A 14,134-nucleotide genomic window follows, 5' to 3' on the forward strand; every position below is an offset into this window, starting at 1 on the left:
ATGATCAGTTTGTTGTTACATGAAGCTGTCCTTATACATTGTAAAGCTAAGATTAAATCTAGATTTTTCCAAGCCCATGAAATACAGGAATCCTTTCCACATTGTAACTTGTCCCATTGCAATTTGGATGTTTTGTGAGTCAGCATGAGAAATTAAATGGGAATTCTTTGAGAGTTTTGCAGAAGCCACAGATGACACATAAAGACAAGCAGATGATAGAAAAAAAAAGTTTAGGAATTCAGAAATGTGTAATTGCCTATGACCAAATACTTAACCCAACTTTTATAAGAAGGTCCTGTAAACATCTCATAAAAGAAAAGGAAAAAAAAAATCAGCCTTGCTTCTTCTCTGGTACAAAGGGAAGGCTAAAATTTTTATGCAGATTTTCCAGATCACAGGGGTACTGCACCCCTAATCCCTGCTATGTGGAAGGGATACCTGTATGTATACCATATGGTCCCTGTCCAGAAGGAGCTGACTACCTAGTTGAGGAGGCAAGATTTATACACATAACAATTAGAAAATTACATGAGTTAGAATGTTGTTTTTGTTATTTAGTTGTATCTGATCTTTTGTGACCTTGAAGATCATGTTGTCCTGTGTTTTTTTTTTTCTTTTTTGACAAAAACACCAGAGTTATTTGCCATTTCCTTCTTCAGTAGATTAAGGCAAACAAAGATTAAGTGACACAGCAAGTAAGTGTCTGGGGTCAGATTTGAACTCAGGTTTTCCTTACTCCAGGCCCAGTATTCTATTCACTGAGTTGCCTAGCTGCCTCCTGAGTGAGAATGTATTTATAGGTTGGGCCAGAAGGAGGAAAAAAAATTTTTGTGGACTCAAGTAGTCCAGGTGGGCTATCTAGAGTAATTAGGAATTAAAATGAGTTTTACTATTAAGCACCTTCTCCAATCCTCAAAAAACTGGTCTGACATCTTCCTTTGACTCTTTGCAGAGGTGGACTATGAGTGTAGAACACTGATATACTGTTAGATTTTTTGGCTATTTTGGTTAGTTTTGCTGAACATTATATATAAGTAAAAATTTTATTTTTTAAAGGATATAACTCTCCAGGTTAGGAGAAGTTGGTAAAAGTGAAAGGATAGAGTGGGAAATGTGGGTGATATTTTTTTAGATGGTTAATAGAAATTTATTTTTTAAAAATAGCTGAAATGACATCAGATATGACAAATAGGCTTTAAACCTTTTACAAAATCTCAGAATTAGAGGGTCAGAAGGAACGTCAGAGGTTTCAGAGGGTGATAGAATGTTTAAAACCTCAGGACCATCATTTCCAAACTCCACCTGATGAGGAATTCTCTTTACAACATCCCAATAAGATGTGTTCCTCTCCAGTGATTCCCAAAGTGAGCGCCACTGCCCCCTGGTGGGTGCTACAGTGATCCAGGAAAGCGGTAATGGCCACAGGTGCATTTATCTTTCCTATTAATTGCTATTAAAATTTTTAAAAAAAACTAATTTCCAGGGGGCTAAGTAATATTTTTTCTGGAAAGGGGGCAGTAGACCAAAAAAGTTTGGGAACCACTGCAGACTCAGCCTAAAGAGCCTCCTAGGCATCTGGTTTCATTCTCCAATTTATCTTCTCTTTGACCAATGCTGATTTTAACCTTCCTGTTTGGAGTGATTTCCTTCTATGTTTTCCTCTAAATAAACCAGCATTTTTAGATAGCCTAAGAAGAGAGTGAGGCTTAAGGTTTCTGACCCAGGCCCCTTTCCTGTCATTCTACCAACCTCATGGTAGAAGCAGAATGGGCTCACAGTACCAAGGGACAGCTTGGAATTTTATTCATTTCCTGGACCACCAATCCATGGCCATGCCCAAGAATTCATCTCCTAGTGTCTAGGCGGATGAACTAGGCTGGTCCTTGGATAACAGACACAAAGTCCATTGGCAAGCCTGGACCTGAAGTCTTTCCAACTTGGTAAGACCTATAGAGGCTGCATTCTATTGTACAGCCTTATGGAAGATAGGATCAGCCCTCTCCCCACCCCAAAGAGGACCTGAGTTGGACTTTTGTGGAGGAACCTACATATACAAATACAAAAAAGACAAAACATCTCATCAGTGAAGTGTCAGCATAGATAAACCAAATGGAAAAAAATTTTGAGATTAGCTGAAATGTTCTGATAACAAAGTTTTGAAATATGTGAGAGAGATCAAAATAAGATCCCTGTTAGATCTAGTCAGATGATGAAGAGATACCTGTAAAATGGAGTCAGTATTCCTTACTTTGCCAATGGAGATCGACGCTTTCTTTGTAAGTCATAGACTTATAGTACTGTGTAGGCTAGATGTTTATCGATTGAAGCATTGAGAGGCATTGAGATATTGAATGGCTTTCCCAGTGTCACTCAGTCAAATGGGATGTGAACTCAGTCCAGGACTTCCTGACTCCTCAGCCAGCTCTCTGGATACCACATGGCCCTTCAGTTATATTATGCTCATAATTAACATTCAAAAATTAATGAAAATCTTATTCATAGAAAGGCTTGCATTTGAAGTCTCAAGAGGGCAGCTTAGATTCAGGGCTTGTCCTCCATTTGACCCTTGTGTACCATCCAGGCCTCTAACAAATCCTTTAGCTTTCTCTTCCCTTGTTTTTGATCTTTCTAACTTTACCAAAGCTGTGTTTTCTGTTTCCTCGTGTTGTTCCTCAAACAGACTCCTTGACCGAGAGGAGGAAGGGAAGGACAAGTGGAATAGACATTGGCTAACTAGAGTTATATAAAGCTAGTGTAATAAGTTTACAGGAAACTCTGCAACAGACTATTTAATTTGACTAACACCTGATGAATTAGTGGGAGCAGAGGAAAGAAACCCTATTTCCCCCATCTGGATTTCACAAACACAATTTTTATTTATGTGTTTTTGCAGCCACTCAGTTCTCATAAACATTTCCTCCTATTTTCACAACCTCCCTTGGTTTCTTCCTCCCGAAATATCTCCCACATTTTGAATCTTCTTCCCTTCTGAACTGTATCACAGACATAAAGTCAGAAGGACACTAAAGGTCATTTTGTCCAATCCTCCCATTTTATAGATGGAGAAACTGAATCCCAGAGAGATGGTTATTTATCACATATCCAGCTAATGACAGATTCAGGCTAAAGTCTGCTAACTCCTAATTTCTATGCAGTGTGCTTCCTCACTATGAGCACATGTATTTAGGTATATGTATGTATAAATGTGTATGTGTGTGAATACATAGAAATATAATAGATGCATGATAGGTAGATAGATATATAGATGAATAGAAGGATAGATGGATAGATAGATAGATAGATAGATAGATAGATAGATAGATAGATAGATAGATAGATAGACACCACATTGCTTCTTTCAGAGTTATTCCACTGGTCTGTTGCCCCAAATGAAAATACGATTCAATAAATATTTATTGTGAACTTACTTGATGTCAAGGTTAATACTCAGGGCTGATTGTACCATGGAAATACATGCTAATAACTGACCTAATAGCATTTTACATTTTGCAAAGCACTTCACATACCTCATTTCACTTGAACCTCACACTGACCTTGTTGAGACAAGTAATATATATATATATATGTATATATATATATATATTCATCATCTCCATTTTAAAGATAAGATAACTGAGGCTAAAAAGACCATATAACATGCCCATGGTCATGCATCCAGTAAGGGGAAGGGGAAGAATTTGAACCAATGAATAAATCGTTTCAAGTCAAGGTCTACCCACTCTGCCATATCCTCTCTTAGTGATCTCTGATCCTTCACTGAGTTCAGTAGCAAGGAGAATAGGGTCCCCACACAAATAAGATTTTATGTGAGGATTAAGTAAAGAAAGATAATGAAATACTCCCTCCATTGAAAGACTGCCCTATACCTCTGGGCCTGGCACCCCCCAAAACCTAAACTTCAATGGAAAGAACACTGAACAAGGAGGAAGAATTAAACTCTAACTTCTGCTCTCTCTCTCTCATTATCTGTATGACTTCACAACTCATTTCCTTCTGCCTCATTTCCCAAGTAAGTAAAATGGTGGGGTGATCTTAGATAATCTCTAAAATACCTTTCAATGATTTTGAAATCATTTCAGAATGATGATATGTATTCAGGTCATGGGAAGTAGAGAGGGTCAACATTAGGCCAGTGAAAAGTACTTCTCTATTGGTGATGTCATATCAGATTCAGCTTTTATGGTTCAGTAAATTGCTCTTCCCACAGACTTCCTGACCAGTAGAGGCCAAGAGGGGAAAGTAGAGGACATTCAGAGTCAATGGGTCTTTGGACTTTGTTTCATAACAAGGCTGAGGAATCCTGAAACTGAGAAGAGATTCTGATCAAATATGACTGACAAGGTAGCCCCTACCCCTGACCTCTTGTCCCTTGAGTGACTTTACTTTCTGTATATCATGTTTCCAGCACTGTGCTAAATTCTCAGGATACAAAGTCAGAAATGAAGCAGTTCCTGCCTTCAAGGAGATCCCGATCTAATGGAAAAACATTATTTAGATTTTGATATGTATATACATAGAGGTCTATATAGATTTATTTCTATTTTTTAACACTTACCTTCTGTCTTAGAAGCAATACTGAGTATTGGTTCCAAGACAGAAGAGTGGTAAGGACTAGGCAATGAGGGTTGAGTGACTTGCCCAGGACTACACAGCTAGGAAGCATCTAAGGTCAAATTGGAACTCAGGACTTTCCTCCTCTAAGCCTGTCTCTCAATCCATTGAGCCACCTAAATGCTTTCTATATCTCTCTTTATAAATAAATATATATAGGTAGATAAATTTATATAGATCATTTTATATATGGATACATAGAGGTCTAGATATTTTAATAGCAATAGATACATATAAAACTATACCTGTTTTTACAAATAGAGTTATAATGATCTTTATATACTATGGATAGAACTAAAGGTATATACACACACACACACACACACACACATATACACACACAAAATGAATTCAGGGTAGTTGAGGGGAGGGAGACAGTCCCCTTGGTGAGAGACTGACAGGCAAAGAGGAATATTAGGTGTACCATTTGTCTCATTGCTTTCTAAGTAACACAAAATAGTTTACTTATTTTTAAGAATGATGATCTTTAGCTATGTTGCTGCTTGTCGGTCAGTGAGTCAAATAGCTATTATAAAGCTCCTACCAGGTGCAAGGAGGCACAGTGCTAGGTATTAGGGACAGGAAGAAAGGTAAAATCACCATCCCTGCTGCAAGCAGCAAACAATCTAATGGAGGCAACAACTTGCAAACACCTATGTGCCAACAAGCTACATACAGGACAAATTGGGAAAAAAGTCAACTGAAGAAAAGCATTAGCATCAGGTGACATCAAGAAAAGGTGAGATTTGGGAGAAGCCAAGGGATCCAGGAGGCAGAGATAGGCAGGTAGAGAACTCTAGGCAATGTGGAATAACCAGTAAAGTGGCCCAGAATTGGGAGATGGGAGTGTCACATTCAAGGACCAGTAGGGAGGTCAATGTCATAGGCCTCCAGAGTCCATTGAGAGGAGTATGGCATAAGAAAACTAGACTAGTAGGAAGGGGCCAGGGCTTTCAAAGCCAAAAAAAGAGGCTTTTATATTTGATCTGGGAGGTAATAAGGAATCTCTATAAGTTTCTGAATGGAGAGTTGACATGATTATATATCTGCTTGCCATTGTTTCTTCTAAGTGTCTCAAAATGGTTTCCATTCCTGATCTTCTTTGAAGATTGTAAAATGTTAGCACTGTAAGGGACCTTAGAACACAAAATATTGGGGCTCAAAGGGAACTTAGAACACGGATTATTAATCCAGAAAGTTATTTTAGAACGCAAAATACCTGGGCTCAAATGGAACTTAGATCTTGGATTGTTAATGCCAAATGGGACCTTAGGACACAGAATATTAAAATTAAAAAATCGAATGTTATTTAGAACTGCAAGGAATCCTCGAGATCATCTCATCCAATCCTTTCTCTTAAAGATGAGGAAACTGAATCCTAGGGAAGTGGTATGAGTTGCCCAGGCTCATACCTCTAGCTAGAAGTAGAACTCAGGGCTCATCATACCAGGCTAGTGCTCTTTCCATTAAACTACAATGCTTCTCAACATTGTTGCCCCTCAATTAATTTATAATATCCTAAGTAAAGAGGCACGATAGCATAGTAGAGATAGACCTGGGTTCTGACATAGACATAAGAGCCTCAGTCAATCTTCAGTACTCTGGGTAATTCTCTAAGGCTTTTGTATTTGTATTCGTACTTAGGATGAGCTTGGCACATAGTATAAGCTCAATAGATGTGTTTTGCCATTCATTAATTCACTCATTCGACCCTAAGATTAACTTGGAATATGAAGGCAAAAGACTTTATTTAGTTCAGATCCTGACCCTTATTTACTGTGTGACCAAGGGAAGTAATTTAACTTTTCACCCTCAGTTTCCAAATCTACAAAATGGAAATAACAATGTGAATGTTACCTCCCTCAAAGGGTGGTTGCGAGGAAAACAGCCTACAAATCTCAAATTGGTGCATAAATGTGAGTTGTTCTTATTAGATTACATTAATATTATCGTTATATCCTCTGCATGTGCCAGAGAAGAACATCTGGATACCTTATGGATGGATGCCTGCTCATACTTTAATGAGAGAGAACATCCCTTAGATCAAACTACAAGGGTAATGTGGTTAATTTAAAAGGGAGAGACAGAGAGAGAGAGAGAGAGAGAGAGAGAGAGAGAGAGAGAGAGAGACAGAGACAGAGACAGAGACAGAGACAGAGACAGAGACAGAGACAGAGACAGAGACAGAGACAGAGACAGAGACAGAGAAAAGACAGATAGAGAGGACAGATAGACAGAGGACAGACAGACAGAAACAGAGACAGAGAGATAGAAGGGAGAGACAGAGAGCTAGAGGGAAAAAAGAAAGATACAAAGAGGAAGTCAGAGAATACATACAGTAACTAATGTTGAGATATATGTTGAAGTCTTCAGCCAACAGCTCTAGTTTTAGGGGAAGTGGAGAAAGAACAGGTTCCTGGAACCACAGAATGTTGTAGTAAATAGGAAAAGATCTTGGCGATCATTTATTCCGTGCTCCAGGTAAGCCTATCCTGTGGTGGATCAATCGTTAGCTTTTATGAAGTGCCTACTATGTACCAGGGACTGTGTTAAGCACAAAGTGCACAAAGAAAAGACTCTGGAGTCTGATTTCCTGGATCCTAGCCTTGGCACTGACATTTATGAGCTGTGAGACCTTAAGCAGATTCTCCAACATTTCTGAGTCTGTTTCCTATTTATCAAATGGGCAGAATCATACTTTTCTAGGATAGTGATGGGGATTCAAGGAAACTGGGGAAAATACTTTGGATCTTCCAGGACTATATAGAGGAGTAATTAGTATAATACCTAATAATAGCCACCTAAAGTTGTTTTCATAATTCACATTTGCGTAAGCAGAAGTAGTTGTGGGTTAGCAGAGAGATATCTGGCTGGAGACTTGGGAAGATCTGAGTTAGAGTCCTACCTCTGAACTTGTGCAGGCTGCGTAAGCTTTGGCAAGTCACCTAATTTCTCAGTGGCCCCAGGCTAAGATAAAAAATTGCAGAAGTACTGGTTTGCATGGATAGGAGGAGTTTCCTGGCTTGGATTTCTCCATATCAGTGACTTATATCAGGCACTTTCAGTTTTGCAAAGTGAATTTCTCCTCCAATAACTGTCCCAAGGCTCCTTTGTATGGGGCTATTTATACAGTGCTGACTTAGAGAGACTAGAGTTCAAATCCTGTCTCCAGTATTAAAAGGATTAGAGGTCATAAGGCAAAAAAGATAGACTGTTAACAGATTATGGTGAGAGAAAGCTAGTAGGACAGTGGAGAGAGTGCCAGAACTGGAGTCAGAAGTCCAGGGTTCGAATCTGACCTCAGACACTTTCCTAGCTATGTGACCCTGGGCAAGTCACTTAGTCCCGATTGCCTAGTCATTGTTGTACTTTTGTTTTTGAAGTGATGCTAAGACAGAAGGTAAGAGTTAAAAAGTTATAAGAATGAAATTTCATTGTTCACGAATATGGAAATGGAACACTTGTCGGTGATTACAAGTCCAAAAATAGGGCCAAATTACTTAACCTCTGTCAGCCTCAGTTTCCTCATCTATAAAATGACAATAAAAGTTTTATAACAGGATTATTGTGAGGACTAACATATATTTAAAGTATTTTGTTTTAAAAATAGCACTTAAAGCACTATATAATGCTAGATATTATCATCATCATCATCATATATAGGGGTAGCTAAATGGCACAATGAATAGACCACTGGGCCTGGAGTCAGAAAGACCTGAGTTCAAATCTGACCTCAGATATTTTTTAGCTATTTAACCTTGAAAAAGTCACTTAACCTCAGTTTCCTCATCTCATAAAGTGATCTGGAGAAAGAAATGGTAACCCCCTCCAGTATTTTGCCAAGAAAACCCCAAAAAGGAGTCATAAAGAGTTGACTATGGCTAAAAAATTATTAAAATTCTGAAATATACTTATACACTTACTTGTTCTCTCCCACATTAAAATATGAGCTTCTTGAAAATCAGAATAGTTTTATTCTTCATCTCTATGTCCTTAGCTCCTGGAAGATTGCATTGCACATTATAAAAACCTGGAAAATGCGTATTGATTGATTAATCATTGGATTTATTGATAAAGTTCAATCACTGAATTAATAAGGAGTGGAAATTCAATTTTCAAGTGGAAAACCATCAAATAATTTTAACTTAAACTTTTTCATCCTATTCTTGTTTCCTTTTGAAAGATAATTTTTGAATAACAAGAATTAATTTTCTCTCCATCCTACTTCCCCTTCCCCAAAACATCTAGAAAAGCAAGACCTTTATAACAAATATACAGTCAAATAAAACAAATCCCCATATTGACCACATCCCAAAATGTACATTTCATTTCACATCTTGATTTCATCACTTCTTGCTCAGGAAGAGGGCAGCAAATTTAACCATTGGACCTCTGGAATCATGACTGGTCAATGAATGGAATCTTTCAAGTTTGTTCATTTTTTATAATATTGTTGCAATCGCATAAATTGTTCTGGTTTTTCTTAATTCATTCTGTGTTGTGTTTCTCTGAAACTATCCCCTTTGTTGAGTATTCTGGCACAATGGGGTGGAGAAAGGGGGAAGAGAGGCACTTATATACTAGCTACTATGGGCTTTCCAAATATTTTCTTATGTGATCAGTATAGTAGTATTCAATTATAATTATATGCCATAATTATTTAATCTGCTTTTTTTTTAATCTACTTTCCAGCCTAGAGTTGCTGGCTGATGTCCAATACGCCTTTGGACTACCCTTCCATCCTCAGTACAAGCAGCAGTTTACTCTGGAAGAAAAAAACCTGTCATTGAAAATAATGCAGTATTTCACCAATTTCATCAAGACAGGGTAAGCATACAACCTTCCTGTGTGGCTGTGGGCAGTTCTAAGGCTCGGTCCCATAGCGAGCAGCAGACAGCATTCCCCCAGACCAAAAAAGTCCCAGCCCTGACCTCAAGGGACCATATTTTCAGCCAGTCAAAGTCAGAGTCAGGGTGGTCTCCAGGGTGCCTGCCCCTTCATGTCCTCCCAGGCTGTGCATATCATATTTGTTCTCAGAGGAAAAATACAAGTCCTAAACCCACTATGTCACACCCATTCATGCTCTAACTGAGAATTCAGAAGTTTTCTTTCACTGACAGATGGTGACCCAGATATGAAATCAAACAAACAAAGAACGAATTTAGGAAAAATTAAACACATCACGAAGTCAGTATATTCCTTTGTTTAATTCAGCCACAGCCCAATGAATGAGTTAACGTGAGGATAAAATTACCAGTTTTACAGAGGATTTGTTATTGTTGCTGTTTAGTCATTTTCAGTCATGTCCCGCTCTTTATGAACCCTTTTGGGGGTTTTCTTGGCAAAAATACTGGAATAGTGTATCATTGCCTTGTCTAGCTCATTTTACAGATGAGAAAACTGAGGCAAACAAGATTAAGCAATTTGTCCAAGGTTATATAGCGTGTAAGATTCAAATTCAGAAAGATGGCATTCTATCCACTGTGCCACCCAACTGTCTCCTTCTGAAGGTAATGATAGCTAAATGGTATAATATAAAATATGTAGTTCTTGCACTGTTTCTGCTACCACTGTGTCTATATAACCAAGAGCTAATAATTTCTGTTTGCCTTCCTTCCTTCTTTCCTTCCTTCCCTTCCTCCTTCCTTCCTTCTTTCTTTTTCTCCTCCCTCCCTCCTTTCCTTTCTTTTTAGGCAGTCATTCCTATCACACCTAGGGTAGACATGCAGTGGAAATTCATGGTTCTAGTCCCACTGCCCATCCCATTAGCATAAAAGCCTTAATCTGTTCCATCTCCAACCCAAACCAGTCTACTCTTTCTTCAGCAACCAGGTGGATCCCAACTTCTTGGGGGGGGGGGGGGAGGGAGGAGAGAGACAGGGAAACCATATTGGTACTAGGGTTAGGATTAGTGTACACACAGAATCACTTTGGTCTTACTGAAGCTCAGAACTCCTGAGCTCAAGCAATCCAGCAGCTTCAGCCCTGCTAGGAGATTGTATGTGCCACCACAACCAGCTCCTCAGTTTTCTGGTCCTTAGTTTCCTCATTCGTAATATGAAAAGTTGGACCAGAAGATCTCTAATGGCCTCAGTAATTGACACCTTTTTATTTTTCTTTTACCCAGAAATCCCAATTATCCTTATGACTTCTCAAGGAAGGTACTAGAGACTACAGCCTTATGGCCAGAATTCCTACCCCACACTAATGGAGATAACTATAAAGAATTTAGTCCTGGACTTCCAAACCACCAGGGATTGAAAAAAGACGAATGTTCCTTCTGGTCCAAGTACATCCAAACACTGAAAGCATCTACAGGTAAATGTATTGAGTGTGGGGACTCAGTTTGAAATAGGATATTCATTTAGTCTTGTCACCAGGTCAAGCGAACAAGCATTTATGTATGTGCCAGGCACTGTACTAAGTGCTGAGGACACAAAATAAAAAATAAAAACAAAATAATAAAGATATAAATAAGTGGACTTAAAATATTTATTTATTTAAATGATAATATGAATAATTATTTATATTTTTATTTATATAAATTTATATAAATATACTAAATAAATATAATAAATACTTTATTTTTTATTTATTTAAATTTATTTAAATATTTAAAATATTTAAAGATAAATAATAAAATAAATATAATAGACATAACAAACAGAAAATTTATATAAATAAATAATATCTGCTTATTATATAATTAAATGATTGGGTGGGTGGGGATTAAATAAATAAATAATGAACAAAGTTTGGGAATCCAGTCCCTGCAACCTCTCCATGAATTAGTAAGTGGTCTTTGATCTTTTAGTCAGCCTCATAATCTGCCTCTCCAAATTTAGGTGATTAGTCCTCAAGTGACTCACATCAATTCCGTAGGGGTGACTTTCCAACTTGGTATAAACAGCCAACAGCTAAAAAATAACTGCAGCATTTGTAGAGAGTTTTAAGGTTTATTAAGTATTTTACAAACATTATCTTGTTTTATCCTCACAAACTCTACCTGAGAGGTAGGTGATACTATTATCCCCATTTTACAGAAAAGGAAACTGAGGCAGGCAGAGATTAAGTGATTTGCCCAGGATCCCAAAACAAGTATCTGAGGTTGGATTTGAACTCAGGTCTCCAGCTGCCCCAGCATAACTATGTAAGTGGGTTGTGATATCAAATCATAAAATGGTTATAAAACTCCTCTATAAAACCATCAAGTTCTGTACCAGTGAAAGGTTTTAATATTAGCTCTGTGTTAGTTGGCTGTGTGACCCTGGGCAAGTCACTTTCCCGAGATAGACCTCAGTTTCCTCATTTAGATGAGATGATCTCTGAACTCCTTTTCAACTCATTCTGTGAGTCTAGAAATGAGGATGACAACGATAAGGATAACTAGCCTTTTTAGAACACTTCAAAGCATGCAGAACACTTTGCGTATTTTGCCTCATTTACTAATCACTAAGCGTGGTTCTCTCTGCAGTGATTCTAAGGGTTGAAAGCAGCGGGAAGGAACTCTGAGGTGGGTTGGGTATGGAGAGAACTCTGGATGTGGAGTCAGAAGACATCAGATCACTTCAAATCCTGGCTTTGAAATTTACTTTGGACAAATTACTCTGCCTCTCCAGCCTCAGTTTCCATATCTGTAAGATCAATTAGAACTCGATGGTCTCTGAAGATCCATTCATTTTCAAATTCCTGTGGTCATGTGGCCTGGTAAAGGACTTTTCCATGGAGGAAAAGAGCCCAGGCCTGGGACTAGAAGGACAAGTAGGATTTCTTTTTTTAAACCCTTACCTTCCATCTTAGAATCAATTTTGGGTATTGATTCCAAAGCAAAAGATCTGAAAGGACTAGGTGTTAAGTGACTTCCCTGGGGTCACACCACTAGGATGTGTCCCAGGCCAGATTTGAACCCAGGACCTTCCATTTTCATGCCTGGCTTTCTGTCCAAGGAGCCACCACGCTGCCCCAACAAATGGAAATTCATGAATAGAAAAGAGAGAGAAGGGCTTCAAGCTGGAAACTGTAGGAGCAAAGGCATCAAGGTGGCAGAAAGTATTCCTGAGAAATCTTCATATGAGCTCATTAAAGAAAAGGTGGAGGGGGCAGCTGGATGGTTCAGTGGATTGAGAGCCAGGCCTAGAGATGAGAAGTCCTGGGTTCAAATCTGACCTCAGACATTTCCTAGCTATGTGACCCTGGACAAGTCACTTAATCCCCATTGCCTAGCCCTTACCACTCTTCTGCCTTGGAATCAATATTGATTCTAAGATGAAAGGTAAGGGTTAAAAAAAAAAAAGTGGAGGAAGGAGAAATTTTGTTCAATTGTTTCAATTATACACAACTCTTTGTGACCCCTTTTGGGGGTTTTCTTGGCAAAGATACTAGAGTGATTTGCCATTTTCAGTTCATTTTATGGATAAGGAAACTGAGGCAACCAGGGCTAAGTGACTTGCTCAGAGTCACACAGCTAGTAGGTGTCTGAGGACAGATTTGAACTCAGGAAGATGAGACTTCCTGGCTTTAGACCTGGTCCTCTATCCACTGCCAAGAGAGGGCAGAGAAATCCCTAAATACTTTACCCATCAAGTGAATCAAACCGAATATTTGGTGGGTCTATGAGATGAATAACCGCCTGTTCATTTAAGCCAATCTGCTGCATCCTCATGGTGTTAGCACTGCCTACTCCCTTCCTGGCCATCTCCGTCCCCAGAAAGGTTTGCCTTCTGGTCAGCTACGTCGGGCGCCATTTGCCTTTGGCTGTTGGTGGGCAGGATGACTTCTCCTCCACTTCTGGGACTGGAAGCCAGTCCTCGGCTCTGCCTGGGCAGACATTAAAGCAAACTGAAGAGAGCAATGGCTACGGGTTCAGTGAGGAGAAAGAGTGCAGGACGAAATATGAGAAGTATGAGAAGTCCTGGGATTGAACTCTGGCTCTGCCATTCGTGTAGCTGGGTGACAATAAGCCAATAAATCCCTCGGGCTCTTGGGGCTTCCATTTTTCCGTCTGTATGATGAGAATTCAGAATGTAGGATCTCTGAAGTCCTTCCAGCTCTGACATAACAAAGTTCTATATTCTGCCATTTTCTGTTGTAAGGTCTCATCTACCTCCAACATTTTCTTTTCTGAGGGTCTTCCAAGTCTGATTCCAAATCTTCACATAATTCCCTGTTTTCCCCTCTTTTTTTTCCCCCTCAGGTGAAGCTGAGAACCAGCAGCCATTGGTGGCAGAAGAGGAGCTTGGCCCTGGTGTTCCTGAGGAGGGCCAGAAAAGCTACAGCAAATAACCAGAATGTCACACTGAGAATCCGTGATTTATATCATATTTGGCTATTTCTCATAGCTATAAAGATCATCTCTCATTCTCCCCCCTTATTGTACTACCATTATGTCTCTGATAACAATTCATCATGTGTGAATAAATAAATTTGCATAAACAAATAATAATTGTGAGTCTGATTTCTTTAAAAGAGATTATCTATTAAGATAATCTTGATTATTTTAGTT

General features: G+C 38.8%; 1 protein-coding gene across 1 annotated transcript in view; it reads left to right on the top strand.

Moving 5' to 3' along the window:
- The window catches only part of TG (thyroglobulin), a 107,418-nt gene extending 93,504 nt beyond the window's left edge, over positions 1-13,914 (top strand). The window contains exons 8-11 of the mRNA XM_044684388.1: positions 9,325-9,459; positions 10,760-10,950; positions 13,303-13,497; positions 13,826-13,914. Coding sequence (XP_044540323.1) covers positions 9,325-9,459; positions 10,760-10,950; positions 13,303-13,497; positions 13,826-13,914 — 610 coding nt within the window. The remainder of the gene's footprint in view (positions 1-9,324; positions 9,460-10,759; positions 10,951-13,302; positions 13,498-13,825) is intronic.
- The last annotated feature ends 220 nt before the right edge of the window (positions 13,915-14,134 follow it).

The sequence above is a fragment of the Gracilinanus agilis genome, chromosome 1 (assembly GCF_016433145.1).
Source record: "Gracilinanus agilis isolate LMUSP501 chromosome 1, AgileGrace, whole genome shotgun sequence".
Lineage (NCBI taxonomy): Eukaryota > Metazoa > Chordata > Mammalia > Didelphimorphia > Didelphidae > Gracilinanus > Gracilinanus agilis.